Source organism: Pocillopora damicornis, chromosome 4 (assembly GCF_964200805.1).
Source record: "Pocillopora damicornis chromosome 4, jaPocDami1.2, whole genome shotgun sequence".
NCBI classification, from domain to species: domain Eukaryota; kingdom Metazoa; phylum Cnidaria; class Anthozoa; order Scleractinia; family Pocilloporidae; genus Pocillopora; species Pocillopora damicornis.
This window is the reverse complement of record NC_142673.1, coordinates 6097858-6115482: the sequence shown is the minus strand read 5'-3', so window position 1 is coordinate 6115482 and position 17625 is coordinate 6097858. Positions and strand designations below refer to the sequence as shown.

Sequence of the window (17625 nt, the reverse complement as noted above, 5' to 3'; positions counted from 1 at the left end):
TATTTGTTTGTGACTTGCTTTTAATTTAGCCACCGAATGTCCGAATGGCTAGGGTAATGGACTTGCGAGTCCTAGGTCATGCATGCAACAGCAAACTGGTTTACTTAGACAATCAACACTAGTAACTTGTACCGACGCTGAAGAATCGTTATTCTTAAACAATCCTCCACAGAGTCTTCCAGCTGCCCACTCAACAACTTGAGCTGCGGGCATCAGAAGCCACAACAAGGTAATGAATCAAATTTTTTCCCCTCGTTTTTCATTACTACGATTTACACGGTCAGTTACCACTGGTATGCAGCTATCCTTTATTTCATACAGCAGTGCAATCGACTACACTAACAACTGTCAAATTTCCACCAATAACCCTGAAATCGTGACTGATAAGATCTTTCAAAACAATAGGGATAGAAACGAGGATTTGCGTTCGACCCGATTGCTACTGACTCTTAAGTATAAAGGGCTCTCACTATTTCTATCAAAGATTATGGATTCCCATACAGTCTGCAACACTGTATTACTCACGTGAAATATTACAGCAGCGTAACGACTTGATGTTTATGACAGGGTTAAGTTAAGGGTTGAAAGGTTAAATGACATCTTCAGGTTTATCATTGCCACCTATTTTTTTTCCTATTTTACCGAGCTAGAAGTATGTGACCTTCTTCCTGTTCAAAGTTGTTTCTCACGTAACAAAGAACCTACTCAGAATACTATGACGCAGATCCTTTAAGGACACGTGAGACCACTTTATGAATGTTACATTACCGCTCCCAATTGACCCCCTACCACCATACTAATTAAGTTGCAATTCCCTTCCAGCAGTAGAAAAGCAGTCTCATGAAACACGGAATCATTCGGAAAGTGAGTAAAATGTCCTTAAATGGTAAATTGAACATGAAAGCAGAAGCAGCAAATTTGTCAACCACAAGACAGTGACAGTGACAATGGATCAAGACAGAAGCGACCGCGTAACGTAAAACAATCCAATCACAAAGCATGAATTTCCGTACGGTGATTACAGATTTGGAGGCTTACAGGAATACACCTCCCTTACAAATTGTTCATACTTCTGGGAAGAAAAAGTGAAGGTGGCGGTCCCCTGATTCCCCCGTCCTTCCCTTCCCCCTCCCCCAACCCCCACAGGTTAGTCCAGGGGACTCATGATTCAAGGATCAGTAGTATATGTCTCCCGCACACAGGACTTAGGCTGTGATGTTCTTTTCTTAGGATTCAGCATTTTCAGTATGTTTTCCTCACAAATATAGTTTTTTTTTTTAATTTTTTTTTTTCAGAAAACCCGGGGTGCTATTTTGAGAGAACGAACATGACGAAATGTGGTTGGAAAGGAGATGAAGAATGGCGACTAAGCTGGAACTCCTCAAAAAAGATTTGTAGTCATGATAGATTTCGAGCCAAAAATCATGGTAAGATGTGTGAAAATTCACAATAATTTTCACTGACATTGATTAAAAATATGACGATAAGATCGTTTAGCACCAATTTTATGTTACACATTTTACAGTTTTCGATTAATTGGCTAAAACCCAAAGTCATCACAACGACCAGTAACTAAGGATAAAGTTGTTTGGCACAAGGCAACAATGAGGACTCAAAACTCTAAAACGCATGGAAACGAGGGTGACTTCCTTCATTTTTTCTAGACAAATGCAATCTAGGACACATTTAGCTTCACTCACAGACCATCCATGTTATGCATCTGCGATTTGGCATATAATAAGGCTTTCGTCTCCTCCAGTTAAACTCGCTCGTGATGCCAAATGCGAGCAAAATTATTCAAATTTTGCATTACAGATTTCAGCTAACGTGAAATTTGTGACCTGAATGCAACTTTTATGGGTTGTTCGTGACATACTCAATCTCCTAGCATCTGTGAACAAGATGGTTCAAAATACTTAATGCGCCTCATTCTGCCATATGTAAAATTCTGTGGCATGAACATTGCATAGATTCTTTAAGATGAGTAGGCTTGCTGTCTTAAGGTAGAAGTAAGGACTCTTAAAAGTTTTCTAATGCTTTTAAGATTGCACTAAAAACAAAGCACATATTTCGACGCGCTGTTTAAGGTTTGGGCGCTTGCCGAAGAAGACCATTTTATTAGAAAACTCTCTACTCATTCAGGTTTGTGTAAGAGCTTTTCTTATTTTTTAGCTTAAGTTCGGGAAGCAGTAGAAAAAAGGGGTTAAGTCTAAGCTGAATCTTGATACATTTTGTTTCCTAACAGGAAACTTCGTTTGTTTCATCGGAGGTAAAAATGATTTTCCAGCGACAATTTCTACTAACGTTATTGGGCCCTCAAACAACTGGAAGTGTATGCGCTTTTGGTATTACATTTGCAACTGGAGAAAGACCTCTTCTTTATCTTATAAAATAGAGGTCTTGGTTGTGCATTTGAACCCAAATAAAACTGAGACGTCGGAAGAACTTCTCTCGGTCTCGGATAACACAAGTGACCACTGGATTTTTGTACAGCTTCCTCTCACATTGGATAAATACAGAGATGTTAGGGCCAAGGTCAGTATCATTTCTGTGAAATGATCATGTGATTACCATTTGCAGTCACTCTTTTGTTGCTGTCACTATCATTGACCCTGTCGCAATCACTGTCAATGTCACTGTTATTGTCACTATTTCTGGACTGTCATTGTCAACTGTCAATCTTGTTTTAACTGTCGCTGTTATTGTCACTGGAATTGCCATCGTCTCTGTCACTGTTACGGTCATCGTCTTTGTCTCTGCACCTGTCTCTGTCGCTGTCACTGGCTGCAGAAAGGCACACACCGTAAGAGTGAAGTGTCTTGTCCATGGACACAGTACAACAATGATGACTCGGCCAAAGCTTAAAGACCTTCCAATCCAAAATCCAGCGTACTGAGTGGTAGGCCCTTGCGTTTGCCAAAGGTAGAGGGTAAGGAGAATACTTAAAAAGTGCCTGAAATCAAAGATTTGCTATCAGCAACAGCTATCACTCAAAGAGAGTTCCAAAAGAATGATGCAACCTTCGCATTCATATTTGGACGGTTTGTGGTAAACTACGTCGTTTCAAGTAATACTAAACCAGTAGGTGTCTGTCTAATGAACTTTGCTGAACTTATGCACTGTGAATCAGATAAAAATTCAAGGTGTTTTTTTTTTTTACTTAAGATTTCCTTCAGGGGAACAGTAAGCTCCAGCGGAAATGTGTTGTTTGCAATTGATGATGTCTCATTTTCGCCGGAAAAATGCGAGAAAATACCATTCACCGACAAACAGAGTAGGAACTGTTTTTTGAAAAGTTTTTCACTGATTTGTCTTCTTTTCAGTATTTGTTTTAACTTCATTAACCCTTTAACTCCCATGATCTCATTAGTAATTATCCTTACTGTCTGCCATATAGTTCTTGTGATTTTAGTTTGGAGAATTTGGTATTGGATCAACTAATAATTCCCCAATTAATGTTTTTCTTTATTCTCATCACTTGTCTGCTTGATATCGTATTGATATTGTAAGGAGAGATTCTGTCTTGGTCACTCATGGAAGTTTAAGGGTTAATCTATCTTTTTATTCATCAAAAGGCTGTAAAAATTGTGTAAAACTTGAGAACTGGACCAGTACCCCTGGTGACGCTACGTGGAGACTTGTCTCTTCCTCTGAAGTTAAAAGACTTCTTGAAAACTTACAAGATAATGTGACTGAAAGTTCACAAAGAGGTAATTGTTTTTTATGATACTAAGGCTAATTATAAGTCCCCGCCTACTTACAAACCCTTCAATGGTTACGTTTACGTAGATCACCCGTAGATATGTTCTCAAATCAATATCGTTACTTACATGCCTTCCTCGCCATCTCTGACTTGTTACCGTTTAAAAAAAAACCATCGCACGTAAAAAGGAGTCGGGATGACTAGAGCATAAAACGATGGTTCTTGACATATAGTAAAATTCTACGTACAACTGTTTAGAAACTGGAATGCAGAGGTGTTCGAAAAGTATGCCTTTAACGTTTTAGTGTTTTCTAATTTTTTCCCTTTCTCCTCCACCCCACCCCTCCCCCCCTCCCCCATTATATGAGCCCAGCGAAGACTCTTTTACGACATTGTTTAAGTTTAGGGCGTACATCCCATTTTTTTGGTGCAGCTCACTGGTGATAGTCCGTCTACTCAAGAGCTTATTTCTTTTAAATTTATTTACTTAATTACGATGAACATAAACATGTACTACACGTTACATTTAAGCAAAGACTGAAGTGATAAATGAATAAAAGTCATCCTTTTACCAAGAAAAACGCCGCTATAACTAGGTAGAACCTTGCAAATTCTGGGGTAATTTTACTTTACTTCACATTGTGGATAGCAGTTAAAATTTTCTTCTCCTCTCGTTTTCCTCCTCTGTTAAAGTGCTACGTTTTGATGCAATATGCCAAAGCATGCATGTTAAGAAATGGCTCCAGAAGGATTTAACCAAGGGTACACTGTGTGTGTGGATTAGAACCAAATTCCCGGGGCTGCAGCTCGAGTATAGGCAAAACACTGGCGAGTGTCGAGGGAAGACTTCACTTCAACTAGTCTTTCAATCTGCTCTGCTGAAAATTAGATTACATGAGAAAGAATGGTTAGTATAACAGATTGTTGTTTGTTTCAATTTACCATCCCCAAGTCAGTGCTTCAGTTTTCAAAATCCAAGAATGAATACTGGTTGTGATATATGTATGTACCAAGAGAATATAAACAGTTTCTATTCTCAGTGTGCGGATTGAGTATAGGAGTCGCAAACTGTAAGACGTGAGCTCAGCAATGTTCTTTGTCTCCTCTTCAGGAAAAAGTACACTTCTTTGTTTAGTTTCCGTAACAGTCTCTGCATGCCCACCCGCGCAAACAGACGATTCGCGTCAATCATTCTTCATGCGCGTCAATCATCAGCTATTACTTGAGACATACGGTGGAGGTTTCCAACCGCCATCAGCCTAAGAGCACCTCTGAGAAGGTGGCAATGACGAGACCTTTCGGCGCTCAAGAGCATTGATTATAAGGGGTGACTTGGTTATCTCTTCTGGCTTTAGGAAATCCTAGCCCTAGAACTAGCTGAAGCTTTCACTCCCCTTGCTTGTTTTAATTGGCTACTTTATGATTCAATTAGAAAGTTTACTTTAAATCACAGCACTTTGCTCTATTTTGTTTCCGAACGTCAGAAGTCAGACGTCACACTGATTTTTTTAATGAAACATGTTATCTCACTTTTTAGGAATATATCAACCTCCATAATTGACGACAAATGGCACCATGTTTGCGCCAGCTGGGGCGAAGTACAAATGAGCGGAGTTTTACAAATCTACATTGACGGACAAATTAAATTGAAGGAGCCTCATGTTCACGTGGAAAATCCAGTAACAGGTACCCAACATATTATTTAGCTCCTATGAGATAAAAAGAAAAGGTTTTTCTGAAATAGGTTAGTTTTAAGCAGCTGTGATTTTCAACAGCGCATTTTTGGCGAGTGATCCACCACACGCCAGATAGTGAAAGAGGAACTACAATGACGTGAATTCTCGTGATTACGAAACATATCAACAGAAGCGTCGTGCCACAGCAGATTTCTGAGGCAACGACACACCTGTATAACAAGCATTGAAATGTGCCAATCACAGCAGCTAAAAATTAGCCAACTGTTGTGTTGTTTCATGGTTCATAAGAAGACGCACATCACCTTCCCCTGTCTATTGATGGACTTGCAAGCAGTCGAAACGATGCAATTTACATACGAAGTGATTATATCGTGAAACCGGTATAATATTTAACATAATGCAAGGAGGATTTTGGGAGCACACTAGAAAAGCTCGTTAATCACTTGCTTTTGAATTGTGATTTCGACTGAAAATTTTGAGTATTCTCTCAACAACCCAGATATGTTATTATGCCGGTAGACCGATGGAACTTTTTCTGTGATTTTACTACTGTAATAAACGATAGGTTTTGACCAATCAGGGCGTGCGTAGTACGTCAGTTATTCATAAAACCAAATAATCGTGATAGGACCAAGTGGAGTCTAATTCGGTCTGTAATCATACCTTTGATTAACAAATTCGGACGACCGCGAAGCGGGAGTCCGATTTGTTGATCATGAGTATGATAACAGACAGAGCTGGACTCCATTCGGTCCTGTTACCAATTAATCATAACTGTTACAATTTTCGAAAACAACAAATACATTCAAGACAAATACGTTCAGAAGAAACAATGTCTATGTAAAAAATTCCTCAACTTTGGAAATTCCACAACTTTTTTAGGATAAGTGGTTGTTGCTATGGTTATTGTGATCAATTCTGTGATTGGTGACTGAAAGGACCAAATATGGTTGGCTGCTTAACTGTTCGATTACAGATGTACGATTACAGCAAACTGTCCAATTACACTTCCAATTGCAACTCTACAGAATGATCTGTTAAAAGTTAAGCAGCTACTGCACCAATCCAATCACGTTTGAGGAAATTGTAATGGTTGTGATTTATGAATTAATCGTTTGCGGTAGTATTTCCTGAATTACAACTTTTCGTACTTCAAAGGGAGAGGAGACTTGTATCTAAGATTTAAGGAGGAGACAACCTCGAGTGGAATCAACGGTTATATTAGTGGACTTAACGTGTGGAATCACGTGCTCGAATCACAAGAAATATGGCGCATGTCTCTTGGCTGTGCAAATGAAACAGGAAACGCAGAAGCCTGGACGAGATTCCAATCTTACTTGAGCTATAATTCAACTCAGTGCTCAGTGATTCGGATAAAGAAAGCTTTATCATGCCAAGATCGTGAAGGTTCGTTTCAATCTCAATCTATTTTTGCGAAGACTATGTCAAAAATATGCCAGTAAATCTGATTATCATAACATCTGCATGAGCGAAAGCCCGCAATCAGGTAAAAGACAATGAAGTTCAAAACCAAAATTCGACTTTTTTGTTTTTCAACTCAGTCTCCCGATTATGCCGATAAAAAGCATTATCTCAAGAAGTAGAAAATGCAGGTGACCAAGCTGCGAATGGTTTTGGTGCATTTTGCAATTGATAGACGAAGGCATTTGTTGTATTTGGGGTTGTATTTGCTGGACCTCACTTGACTCTTTAAAAATTCACTTTGCTCTCCCAAACATTTAGATGAGCAAATTGCAAAAAAATTACAGGGACTTAGTCACTAGTTTTCCTCAAGATTCGAAAGTCTATTTGGCTCTTTTACATATTAACCATTTTCTCTGTTTTTTCTGATTGCCTGTAATTTCTTTTCATTAGCAGTAGTTTTGCTTTTACGACACTCATTTTAAATCATGTCACCATGTTTCATCTCATGAAACCTTTTGGTGATAAGATAAACAATGAATTTCGCGGCAAACTCTTTGAATTCTCTCATTACAGGCGATAGAATTATTCTTAATGCAAGTAGAGGTCGAGCAGAGCTTAAGAGCCCGTGGTTTATCCGGTCAGATGGTGGGCATGGAAAGTGTATAAAGTTTCGCTTTATGTTCTTTGGTCACGGAAATCATTCACTACATTTGATTCAAAGCGTTAATGAAGACTTGGAGCCAACACCTATTTGGGCAATAAATGGCACTGAAGAAGACTACAAACAAAAATTATGGCAATATGGACAGGTGTCAATAACAGGAACAGTGCGTCATCGGGTAAGGAATGAGGTGCCTTAGAGGGTTTTTTTTTATAATCATTTAGTCAGACTGTGTTGCGATTTATCTGGAAGGATAGAAGTCCTATGTGTTACAACGCAAAACAATTACTTTCTCAATATGAAAAGAAGATATTTAACTTTTGACACTAGCTTAGGCTTCAACTTTTGTTGTATCAGTTGATTTTTAGAGGTCAAATAAACTCAAAGGACGATGGCTACATAGCAGTTGGTGGTCTATATATTGTACCTGGTTACTGTGAGATTCAGCCACCAAACGCAAACCAAGGTGAGCACGAGGTTAAGTAATATAGAAGGAGTTATGAATCATGAAGACCACTCACAAGTGAGAAAGGATAAAGTGATGTGGAAGATGAGTTGACTACAAAAATAACATGAATTTGTGTGAGCAAAGACACTTGGAAAAAATTACGCAATCGGAATTGAAGAGAATTTCACCCATAATTTTGAAAAAAAATCCCTAAAGCCTGACATTTTTCTGTATTTCTTACTGGTTTCTTTATTCCTTAGGTAAACTACGTTAGTTTTTTAGAATGTGGTTAGAGCGCGAGCCTTTCAAAATTACCCGTAAGGGTTTACAGTGATCTAAATCCGGTTCTGATTGGACGTAATTTCTGTATTCACCAGGATGAGTTGAACCTCGGTTGGTTGTGATTAATTGTTATCGAATGATATGCTAGTCTCATTCTCAGACTTTCACGGCTAAGCGGTTGTAAATACAGTTAAACGGTGGGATCTGGGTACGAAATAAATTACATTTTTACATTTTATAGATATCCCATCATGTAATGAACGAATAGCAACTAATGCACCCTTAAAGGTAGCAAAAGTAGAATTTCGAGGCTAAGTAAAATGCGACGCGATCGCTGAACCTGGGCATCTATCGTTGCTAATATTATGAGACAACTGTCGTTAGATTTTATGACGTTCTAGAGACATCGCAGCTTCAGGACTAACGTTAGTAAACAATTAAGGAACTTTAATGGGGAAGAGAGGAGTTTTAAAGGTACACTGGCCACTTGGTCGTGTATGAGAAAGCAATTTTCAATTTAAATTTAGCGCAATATAATATTTGAAATTCCAAGAAGCATAGCCTTAACTCCAAGATGACAGGGGTTAGAATATTCAAAGGTTCGGAATCAAGGGAGTATTTTGTGATACTGAACGAATGATGGCAGCAATATGTAAGCTTATTAGAAGTTGATACCCTGCCTGCACGAGTGACCATCAAAATCCGCATAATGATCTCATCAAATCAATTTATATATATAATTATACAAAGTTGTGTTCTTTTTAAGGTTTTCGAAAAGAAATCTTGAAAAATCAAACGACTGGCTGGATTTTGTCTCCCCAATACCCTGGATATTACACGAACGACGCTTCTTATACATGGACCCTAATAGCTCCTCCTGGTCACGTGATCAAGTTAGAGTTTGTCTTTTTTGACCTGGAGAATAGCAGTGACTGCTCACGGGATTTCGTGGAAGTAAACGAATCTCACGTTACATACGAACGCTTTTGTGGTCAAACCATTCCAGCTGTAATTGAGTCCAAAGGAAGAATAATGTTCTTGCTCTTCGAGTCAAATGAAGAAGTGATAGGGGGAGGCTTCAAGGCTAACTATACGGCAATAAAAGGTAATTGATGGATACTGATGTGATACGTCAGGAGGATGGAATAGAATGCTATTAAGGAGCAGTGCCCACATTTCTGGCCAGCCATGCGTGTCAGTCCCATTTAGATTGATAAAACCGGGGTCGATCGGAACCTCCCTTTAAACAGTTATGAAAGGAGAGTAGGCATTACACGTAGAATGCAAAAATGATCCCAGACAGATCTGATGTTGAACGTTTGATGGTAGACACTGCGTTGCATTCATTGGGGCAGTTCGGTTATCATACTTTAACAAACACCTCCAGGAAAATGAGTTGTGTTATTCTGTTTAAGTACCACAAGTTCATGAAATTAGAAAACTTATTTATCGTATTTCAAGACTGACTCAATTTTATTCTTTGCAGTTCCAAATGTTTGCCTTGAAAATGGTAAGTTGTCAGTCCAGCAAATGCAGACTATCAGTTTTCCAAATGAATTGAATCAAAAAAGATATCTTTTACACCAGCTTTTTCTCCGCTTAAGCAGACATTTCGTGTCTTCTTTTCACTTTTCTGATCTAGGCTGTCCGGAGAATTGTAATTGCTGTAAGACAACTGATAATCTTGACCTTGTTGTTCAGTGCAGTGGCAGATTGACGGAATTTCCGGGGATCCCAAACTACACCACTGTTATGTAAGTTCTGTTCTTTTTGTACCCAGCTCCTCCCCCCTTGGATGTCGCAGTCAGTATGTAAGCATAAGGGCCACGTCTTGAATCAAAAACAATGATGTGGAGACTACCTTCATCTCTGAAAGACGCCAGAAGAACCAATGAGAACAAAGGAAAATATCACGTGGAGCTAATGAGAACTCACAATAAAAACTAGACTAGACAGTAGCTTGAAGCGCGGGAAAACGCGAATGACGTGACGCGATTGGTCTTAGTGGCACACGTTTCTATCTAGACCGTGCGGAGCGTATTGAGGTAAACTCGGCCGGAGTACTCTCGAGACCCATTTGAAGTTGGTTCTGATCAGTTTGGGTGCGAGAGGACAAATCATGAACTAGGCTAAGAGAGAATCCTCACTCCATAACACTTTGTGTAGCTCACACTAACAATAGCGGATCTAGGGGAGGGTCCCGGGGGGCCCCAGGCCCCTTCCCTATTTTGGGTAAAAAAAGAAGAATCGCAAAAGGAAGAAGAGCCGGCAGGGCAAACGACAAAAAACCGCCGCCGCCGCCGCCGCCGCCGCCTTCCCCCCTTTTGCTCAAGGTCTGGATCTGCCGCTGAATAAATTTCAGTGCTTTTTATCTTAATGCATTAAGTGCCGGTCCAGACAATTTAAAGTATTACCTGTTAAGCACACATAATGTTTTGTCTAAGATGCTTAAAAAGAATGTAAAATTCTTAATTTGCAGATTGGATTTGGACCCAACTCAAATTTGTAACAAATAAGATTATGGGCTTTGAAACCCCTTCCCTCCGCCTAAAACGTTAGTTACTTACCTGGATTCTAGCGTACAGACTTTTTGAATTATATCAAAATATGATAAACTTAAACTGGTAACAATGCTTTTCATTTTTGCAGGTTATTGAGCCATAACAATATAAGTGAACTGTACATGAGCGCCCGGGATCTTCATTGTCCACCAGCTGCAAAACAGCGGCTAGTTTACATGTAGGTGTTTCGTGCAATAACATGCTCACCCGTTGAATTTGCATCATAATTAGTCCTTTTGTTGGACGGAAGATTTTCCGTATTTTGAGATGAATGTAAAATACAATTGTATACAATGAGATGGGTATTTTGTGTGGTGTCAGTTTCGTTATCACCCATGCAGATGGTCTGAGAAAATTACGTTTATAGGTCGGGGAATAAGCATCGAACTAATATGAACAGTACAATGAACAATTAGATCACAAGCTTTAGATTTCTATCACGCATAGTAATCGAAAGTGAATGATGTTATTGTTTTAGCAGAAATCTACAAGTCGTTTAAGACTTAACAACAAGACGTACTCATGTTTTTATTTCATTTTATTTAACCGCACATTGCAAGACTGGTCGCTCTACCTTCATATATCACGGAACAGATGGCGAGAACCATAGCCGATCAGATTGCAGCATGAGTAGATTTATAGTTAAACGAGAGAGATGGCATGCGTAGCCCATGCCAGGAGTGGTAACAACCCGCCAAGAATTGAGGAAGACCAAGTTCTACAGTTAAAAAGCATACGACGTCGACTTGCTTCAAAGGATAATTTACTACCTAGTTAAGTTCATCAACAACCTCTTACGCTTTTTTGTTTAATTTCTTTGCAGTGATCTCAGCTACAACAAGATAGTTTACGTTGAGGACAGGGTGTTCCAAGACATGTCTTCCTTGTTAGAATTGTGAGTCTTTCATTTCAGATAATAATTTGCCTACACCCGGAAAACGAGGCATAGCTTCGAGAAACGGGTCCCCAGACTTCGACTTCGGTCGATTTTTCACTTGAAATCCATGAGATTCAGCTTAGGTGAGTAATGCGTACTTAGCCACCCAGATTTTATTTTTAGGGTCTATGTCACTTGATAAGAGTATCGTTTTCTCAGCAGTTACAATCCGCAACTTAGCGCGGCCATTTTTTTTTCTCTTATCTTAACTAGAAGACTAAACGGAAATTTCATCAAAGATATTTGTGCTGATACGTTATCTGGACTCAGTGCCTTGCAAACGCTGTAAGTAAATGGTGGTGTGATTGTACAAGAAATACAAGCCTTCTATGTCATTGCTGTCCTCAAAGAAGGACTCCGAGAAACTTCCTGTACATGAATTTTCCATCTTCTAGGTAGATTCTCCAGAATGCAAATGAGAAACAGCCATTGGCTTTGAATAGTTTCATAGAATCATTTTCATTTGATGTTTCTTCTTTTTTAAACTCTTCAATTGGTCAAAAATTTGCATCAACCATTCTGCATCAACCATTCTGATGCAAAACTTAGACAAATCATGCCTTCCCATTATGGTGAATCACGGAGATCAGCTATCTGTATTGACTTTGCCTTCAATAGGCCCCATGTTTGATTTACCTTTGCTCTGATTTGCCTTTATAATTAACACTAGTTTTTCTTCGAGAAGTGCTCTGATGAAGGAGATCTACTCGTTGCATCCTCTCTGCGGTTTGCAAAAACGTAACGGCTGGTGTGACCAACCTCTTTTCCTTCTTTTCAGAGATTTGGGCGACAATCTGCTTTCCAAGTTGGATGACAACCCATTTGGACATCTAACCAACCTTCTTATACTGTAAGCTGCTTTTTCTTCTCTTTCATTTCAAGCGGAAAAGCATAAACAGAGAGCGCGAGAAAGGGCATGGAACTCGAGAGCAGAGTATGCAGTTTCTTGTCAGATCTTGAAAACAGTTTCAGAATTAATTAATTTATCAAGCATTAATCAATTGATTAATAATTCGATAGACATTAATCATTGATTACTTTACTACTGTGAACGCTATAAGGAAAATGCAAGAAGGTTTGCTTAAAGAAATATATACCTCAGTTAATTTTTCTCTAGTCTAACCGTCTCGCTTGTGATTTACTGTGTTAACAGTAGCTTACTTTCATATGAGAAATGGCTTTTTTAATTCAACAGGAGCCTTCGTTCCAATAGAATAAAGACTATAGATGAACTTTCATTCAGGAATACCAGAAAACTGACCCACCTGTAAGCTGGGTTTATGTTTGTGTTTTAATTGATCACCTGTAAGAAACAGTATTGTTGACACATTTTTTGATTTGCCTTGTTTGCCTTCATTGTCCCTCGCTTCATCCTGATTCAATCTCAATTGGCCCCCGCTCTTACGTAAACTTAGAGACAATTCGAAATATTTCACCACTCAGCTATCATGGAAGCAAAGACGGCGCGAAATCTGTACAGATTATCGGGAGGACAGGGGTCTGTGCTGTACTATTGAAGTTTTTAGATGTTTTTTTTTCATCTTCGTGAAAACTTGAATCTTCATTGGACCACTCTACCAGCAGTGATGTTTATTTTTGCTCTGTTGTTTAATGCATAAATTTTTTTGTTACTAACATTTTTGTTGTTCCTCGCCAATCCACGATATACACATTTTTCTGAAAGTTTATCGTAAACTAATTAGTTTCTCATATTGTGGAAAGGTACCTTCAAAAGAACATCATCACTCACATCAAGGATGGTCTATTTCAAGCTTTATCGAGTTTGAAAGTGCTGTAAGATGATTTAGTTTTGTTCATCGGCTAGCTGCAACTTTTAATTATTTGGCAGCAAGACTTAGCACTTGCCTTAAAAGTTGCGATACATGTGCATTCTAACCACGTCAGGAAATTTTAATTGTTTATTTGAAATTCTTCTTCTCGATATGCCAACTGTCATATCTGTCTTTGAGCGATGATACTACTTATGTGTTTATTATGAATAAACACATCAAAATTGAAAAATTTTCTAAACCCCTTAGATATCACACAATTTAGGAATACAAGCGATTTCTTGCTGCATGAAGTGTTACGAGCTCGAGGGGTTAGCATATCAACTCTTGGAATTTTCGATGTCGCAAGAGGTCAAAAAAGGGCCTTTTGCAGCTTTGGTTATTGAGAGCTCTCAGAAAAAATTTTTGATGTATTTCTAGGAAACCAATGAGGTTTTATTTACTTACTACCAAAGATAGTTTAATGGGTAAACTTTGAGGCAAAACTTTCGATGCGAAAAATCCTGGACCACTCTTACAGAAATCACCACTTAACTGAAACATATTTTCATTAAAAAAAGAATCCATTTAAGAAGGAAGTTTTATTTCTAAAGCTCCGACGCAATCCTTTTAACAGGTATTTGAATGACAACAAGTTAAAAACGTTGACCCCTCTCGCATTCGATGGACTTCGCAAACTTGAAATTCTGTAAGTTTTTTTTTCAAAACTTTAGGTCTTCTTGCACCCCGCACACTTTGATGTAACGCATAGTTCGTTTGCAGTATCGGTTATCTGGCCACTGCATGATTCTATAATCGATAAAGCCAGAATTATTGTAGCTTAGTAGAGGAACAACTAAGCAATTACTCAGAAATACTAAATACAATTGCTCTAAGAAAACTATTAATAAGCTTCCTCGATTCTCATTTTTACATCATCAGGCATCTGCAAAACAATCCGCTGGACGAAAGGATCCCTCAAGATGTATTCGAAAAAGTAAAGAATTTGAAAATCCTGTGAGTGGCCTTTTAAAATAGCTCCATCTTACTGAACCGGTAGCCCTGAGCAAGCGCCTCAGTAGAAGTTAGGTCTATATGAGGAAAGATACTCACAAGTTGTTACTTTTTTCATTCAGGAGGTTTTATCAATCTTCGGGTAACATACACTAAGTCTCGTAGCCAGATTCTCACCGTTTTACTGTAACTGTGGAAGATCTAGGTACAAGACTGGCCTGTTACCCCAAAAAACCACCTTAGTCTAATACACTTTTCTCGATTATTTTAATCGTTCAGGCGTTAATTTTTAAGTTTTGAATGGTCAAATATGTCTTTTTTTTCCATGAATGCTTATACCTCCTATTCCTCCCCCCTTCCCTCCCCCCCCCCCCTCACCGTGTAAGGGGCTTAATGGTCTTTAAACCCAACATCTATGCTGCACCTTTGATTAAACTCTGTTTTTGAACACGGCCATTGTCCCTTGCAGAGATAAAAGTTTTTTCATTTTTCATTCATCTATCTGTTTATACTTGTCTCTAGGAAAATCGACAAATTCATCCTGTGTTGCTATGCCAAGAAAGCCATCAAAAACTTGGACTGCCAAAGCAATGACCAAAATGAATTCTCCAGCTGCGATGACATGATGAAATACCCATTAATCCGTGCGTGCCTCTGGGTGCTTGGCATCCTGGCCACTTTCGGTAACTTGATTGTCCTTATTTGGCGCGCATTGGTGCCCGACAACAATCGTGTGCAGTCGCTACTCCTTTCCAATTTAGCAATGGCCGATTTTCTCATGGGTGTTTACTTACTGACTCTTACCGCACTAGACTCCAAGTGGAAAGGGGAGTACTTCATGCACGATGTCTCATGGCGCAATAGTCCTTCTTGCCGGATCGTGGGAGCAATTTCTATGCTTTCCAGTGAAGTTTCCGTGGCGATGCTAACTATAACAACCGCGGACAGGCTAATATGCGTGGTTTTTGCTCTCAAATTTGAGAGAATGACACTTAAATCCGCCTATGTGGTTTGTCTGTGCGTCTGGGTAGTGGGTGTGGTCTTGTCCATAATACCCATATTGGACATAGAGTACTTCCTCGGCAATTCAAACGGGATGAGCTTTTTCTCGCAGTCAGCAGTTTGCTTGCCTTTGCAGCTTTCCAGCGAGAAACCCTCGGGTTGGGAATATTTCATGGCGATCTTCATAATCTTCAACTTTTGTTCGTTTTTCTTCATTCTCGTCGCATATATGGCCATCTACTGGATCATAATGAAACTGGTCGGCGGATCAGCATCTGCACACATGCAACAAGAGTCTGCACGAGCCAATCGTCTTTTCATCATTGTGTTGACAGATTTTTTATGCTGGATGCCGGTTATCATTATGGGTATCATGTCTTTGACAAACGCTTCCTACTTTTCTAATCTCACAGGCATGGTTTATGTCTGGGTGGCCGTTTTCGTTCTTCCTCTCAACTCATCAGTGAATCCAATCTTGTACACTCTCGCCACTTCGAAAGTGAAAGAAAAACTTGGGTCTGTCTTCTCAAAGTTTTCCATTCGTAACAAGCAAGGTAATGTGTCGAAGTAAAGATACAGTGTTTCCTCGAATAATCGCTCGAGTGCTTAATATTTAAAACTTCAGCTAAAAGGAGGGGTGCTTATTAAAACTAGGGCGCCTAATCGAGAACGGCGCTAATTAAGTTAGCGCAGCAGTAAGAAGAAAATTAAATGAACAGGCCACGCACATAAAGGAACTCCGCAAGAGCATGGAGATTGAAATAATTGGAAGAGACTTCCTCAATGGAAATGAAACTTTTTTCCTGTACTGACTGAAAATGGTCAGTTGAAGCTTAAAAGATAAAAATGAAGTGGCAATAGAAACAGGTTTTCCTTGTTTTCCTACTATTTAAGAAAGTGAGGGAGAAGAGGGGAGGGGGGGGGCGCTTATTCGAGAAAAGTGCTTGTCTGACATACTAGCTAAAGGGGAAGGCGCTTATTGGAGCGTGAGTGCTTATTCGAAGAAATACGGCAGAAAAAAAACTTTCATATCAGGGTCACAAAGGCAATTTATTTTTCCGATTTTCCTTCTTTCTTGTCTCTGCCTTCTCTCCTAATCTCGAACCCAGATCCTACGGTGGAACTGGAATGTACGCACGGCCGTGTAAATTCTGGGTACGAGACTATTTCCCTCCTTCCCTTGCACCGTTTTTGCAAGAGGGAAGATTTGCAGAAGAGGCCCATCATGCAGTGCTATCTTTGAAACACTATCTTGTAAAAAATTTGATTGCCGCGTTTTGTCTTTTTCCTTTTCCAGGACGTGTCCATCCAAGTCTTGACATGGCCAGCATGCCCTCCGACCGCAATTATGCAAACACGATTGACTGGAGTATTAGTTCAGATCTTACCTCCCCTCCCATGACTATAGTTGAAGTACCGTTGATTCTTCAGGAGGAGTCAAGTGACAAAATTGTACGAAGCTGAGTTTACGAGTTAAATTCTCGACGAGTTTCTCAAAACTACATCTGTTGAAAATACTTTAGAGCTTTCTTCACGAAATTAAATAAGCTCTGAATCAAGGCATTTGATACATACCCTGATCAAACATATTTGTTTAAGAAAGCCATGCAAACGAAATAGCTTTTTTCGGGTTAATTACATCAGAAGGAACGGAATACGTACAGCGTTCAAGGATAGTTTCGAAGTATGAGGAGAGGGCAAGGGCGTCGCTGAAGGGATTTAGGGGTATTCATTTAAAGCTTCATTCTCAGTCAGAATATATTTATGGAAGTGCGAATAAAGAAAACGTTTTGTGCCGACTCTGATAAGAGTTCCACTAAAATTGTGTATCGGGAGAACACGAGCTCACGTCCTATTGTGTATATGTTATTATTTTGATCGTTAAGAAAGTTCTCCTTATTCAACTTGTTAAGGCTGTTTCTTCAATCATCATACAGGGTTATGTAGTTTGTCGCGAAGAGGATCCGCAAACCAACGAACCTACTTTGTTCCTCGTCAAATGGTTTTCACAAGACAAAGTACAAGAGTGGGAAAGAGAGGTGTCCATCCACATAAAGATGTCACAGACGGGGAATCATCCCTGTGTTTTACCTTACCTCTGGCACTTAAAAGGTGAGATGATCTAA

At 39.3% G+C, this 17625-nt stretch overlaps 1 protein-coding gene across 1 annotated transcript in view; it reads left to right on the top strand.

Moving 5' to 3' along the window:
* Positions 1-17625, top strand: part of LOC113675704 (uncharacterized) — a 32237-nt gene that overhangs the window by 10871 nt on the left and 3741 nt on the right. Inside the window, exons 18-42 of the mRNA XM_089203384.1 lie at positions 173-229; positions 823-864; positions 1296-1427; positions 2246-2523; positions 3166-3274; positions 3576-3710; positions 4397-4610; positions 5241-5389; positions 6559-6807; positions 7399-7664; positions 7844-7952; positions 8983-9321; positions 9703-9726; positions 9859-9970; positions 10866-10955; positions 11601-11672; positions 11928-11999; positions 12493-12564; positions 12910-12981; positions 13437-13508; positions 14121-14192; positions 14426-14500; positions 15020-16053; positions 16797-16951; positions 17437-17611. Of these exons, the coding sequence (XP_089059510.1) occupies positions 173-229; positions 823-864; positions 1296-1427; positions 2246-2523; positions 3166-3274; positions 3576-3710; positions 4397-4610; positions 5241-5389; positions 6559-6807; positions 7399-7664; positions 7844-7952; positions 8983-9321; positions 9703-9726; positions 9859-9970; positions 10866-10955; positions 11601-11672; positions 11928-11999; positions 12493-12564; positions 12910-12981; positions 13437-13508; positions 14121-14192; positions 14426-14500; positions 15020-16053; positions 16797-16951; positions 17437-17611 (4176 nt within the window). The remainder of the gene's footprint in view (positions 1-172; positions 230-822; positions 865-1295; positions 1428-2245; positions 2524-3165; positions 3275-3575; positions 3711-4396; positions 4611-5240; positions 5390-6558; positions 6808-7398; positions 7665-7843; positions 7953-8982; positions 9322-9702; positions 9727-9858; positions 9971-10865; positions 10956-11600; positions 11673-11927; positions 12000-12492; positions 12565-12909; positions 12982-13436; positions 13509-14120; positions 14193-14425; positions 14501-15019; positions 16054-16796; positions 16952-17436; positions 17612-17625) is intronic.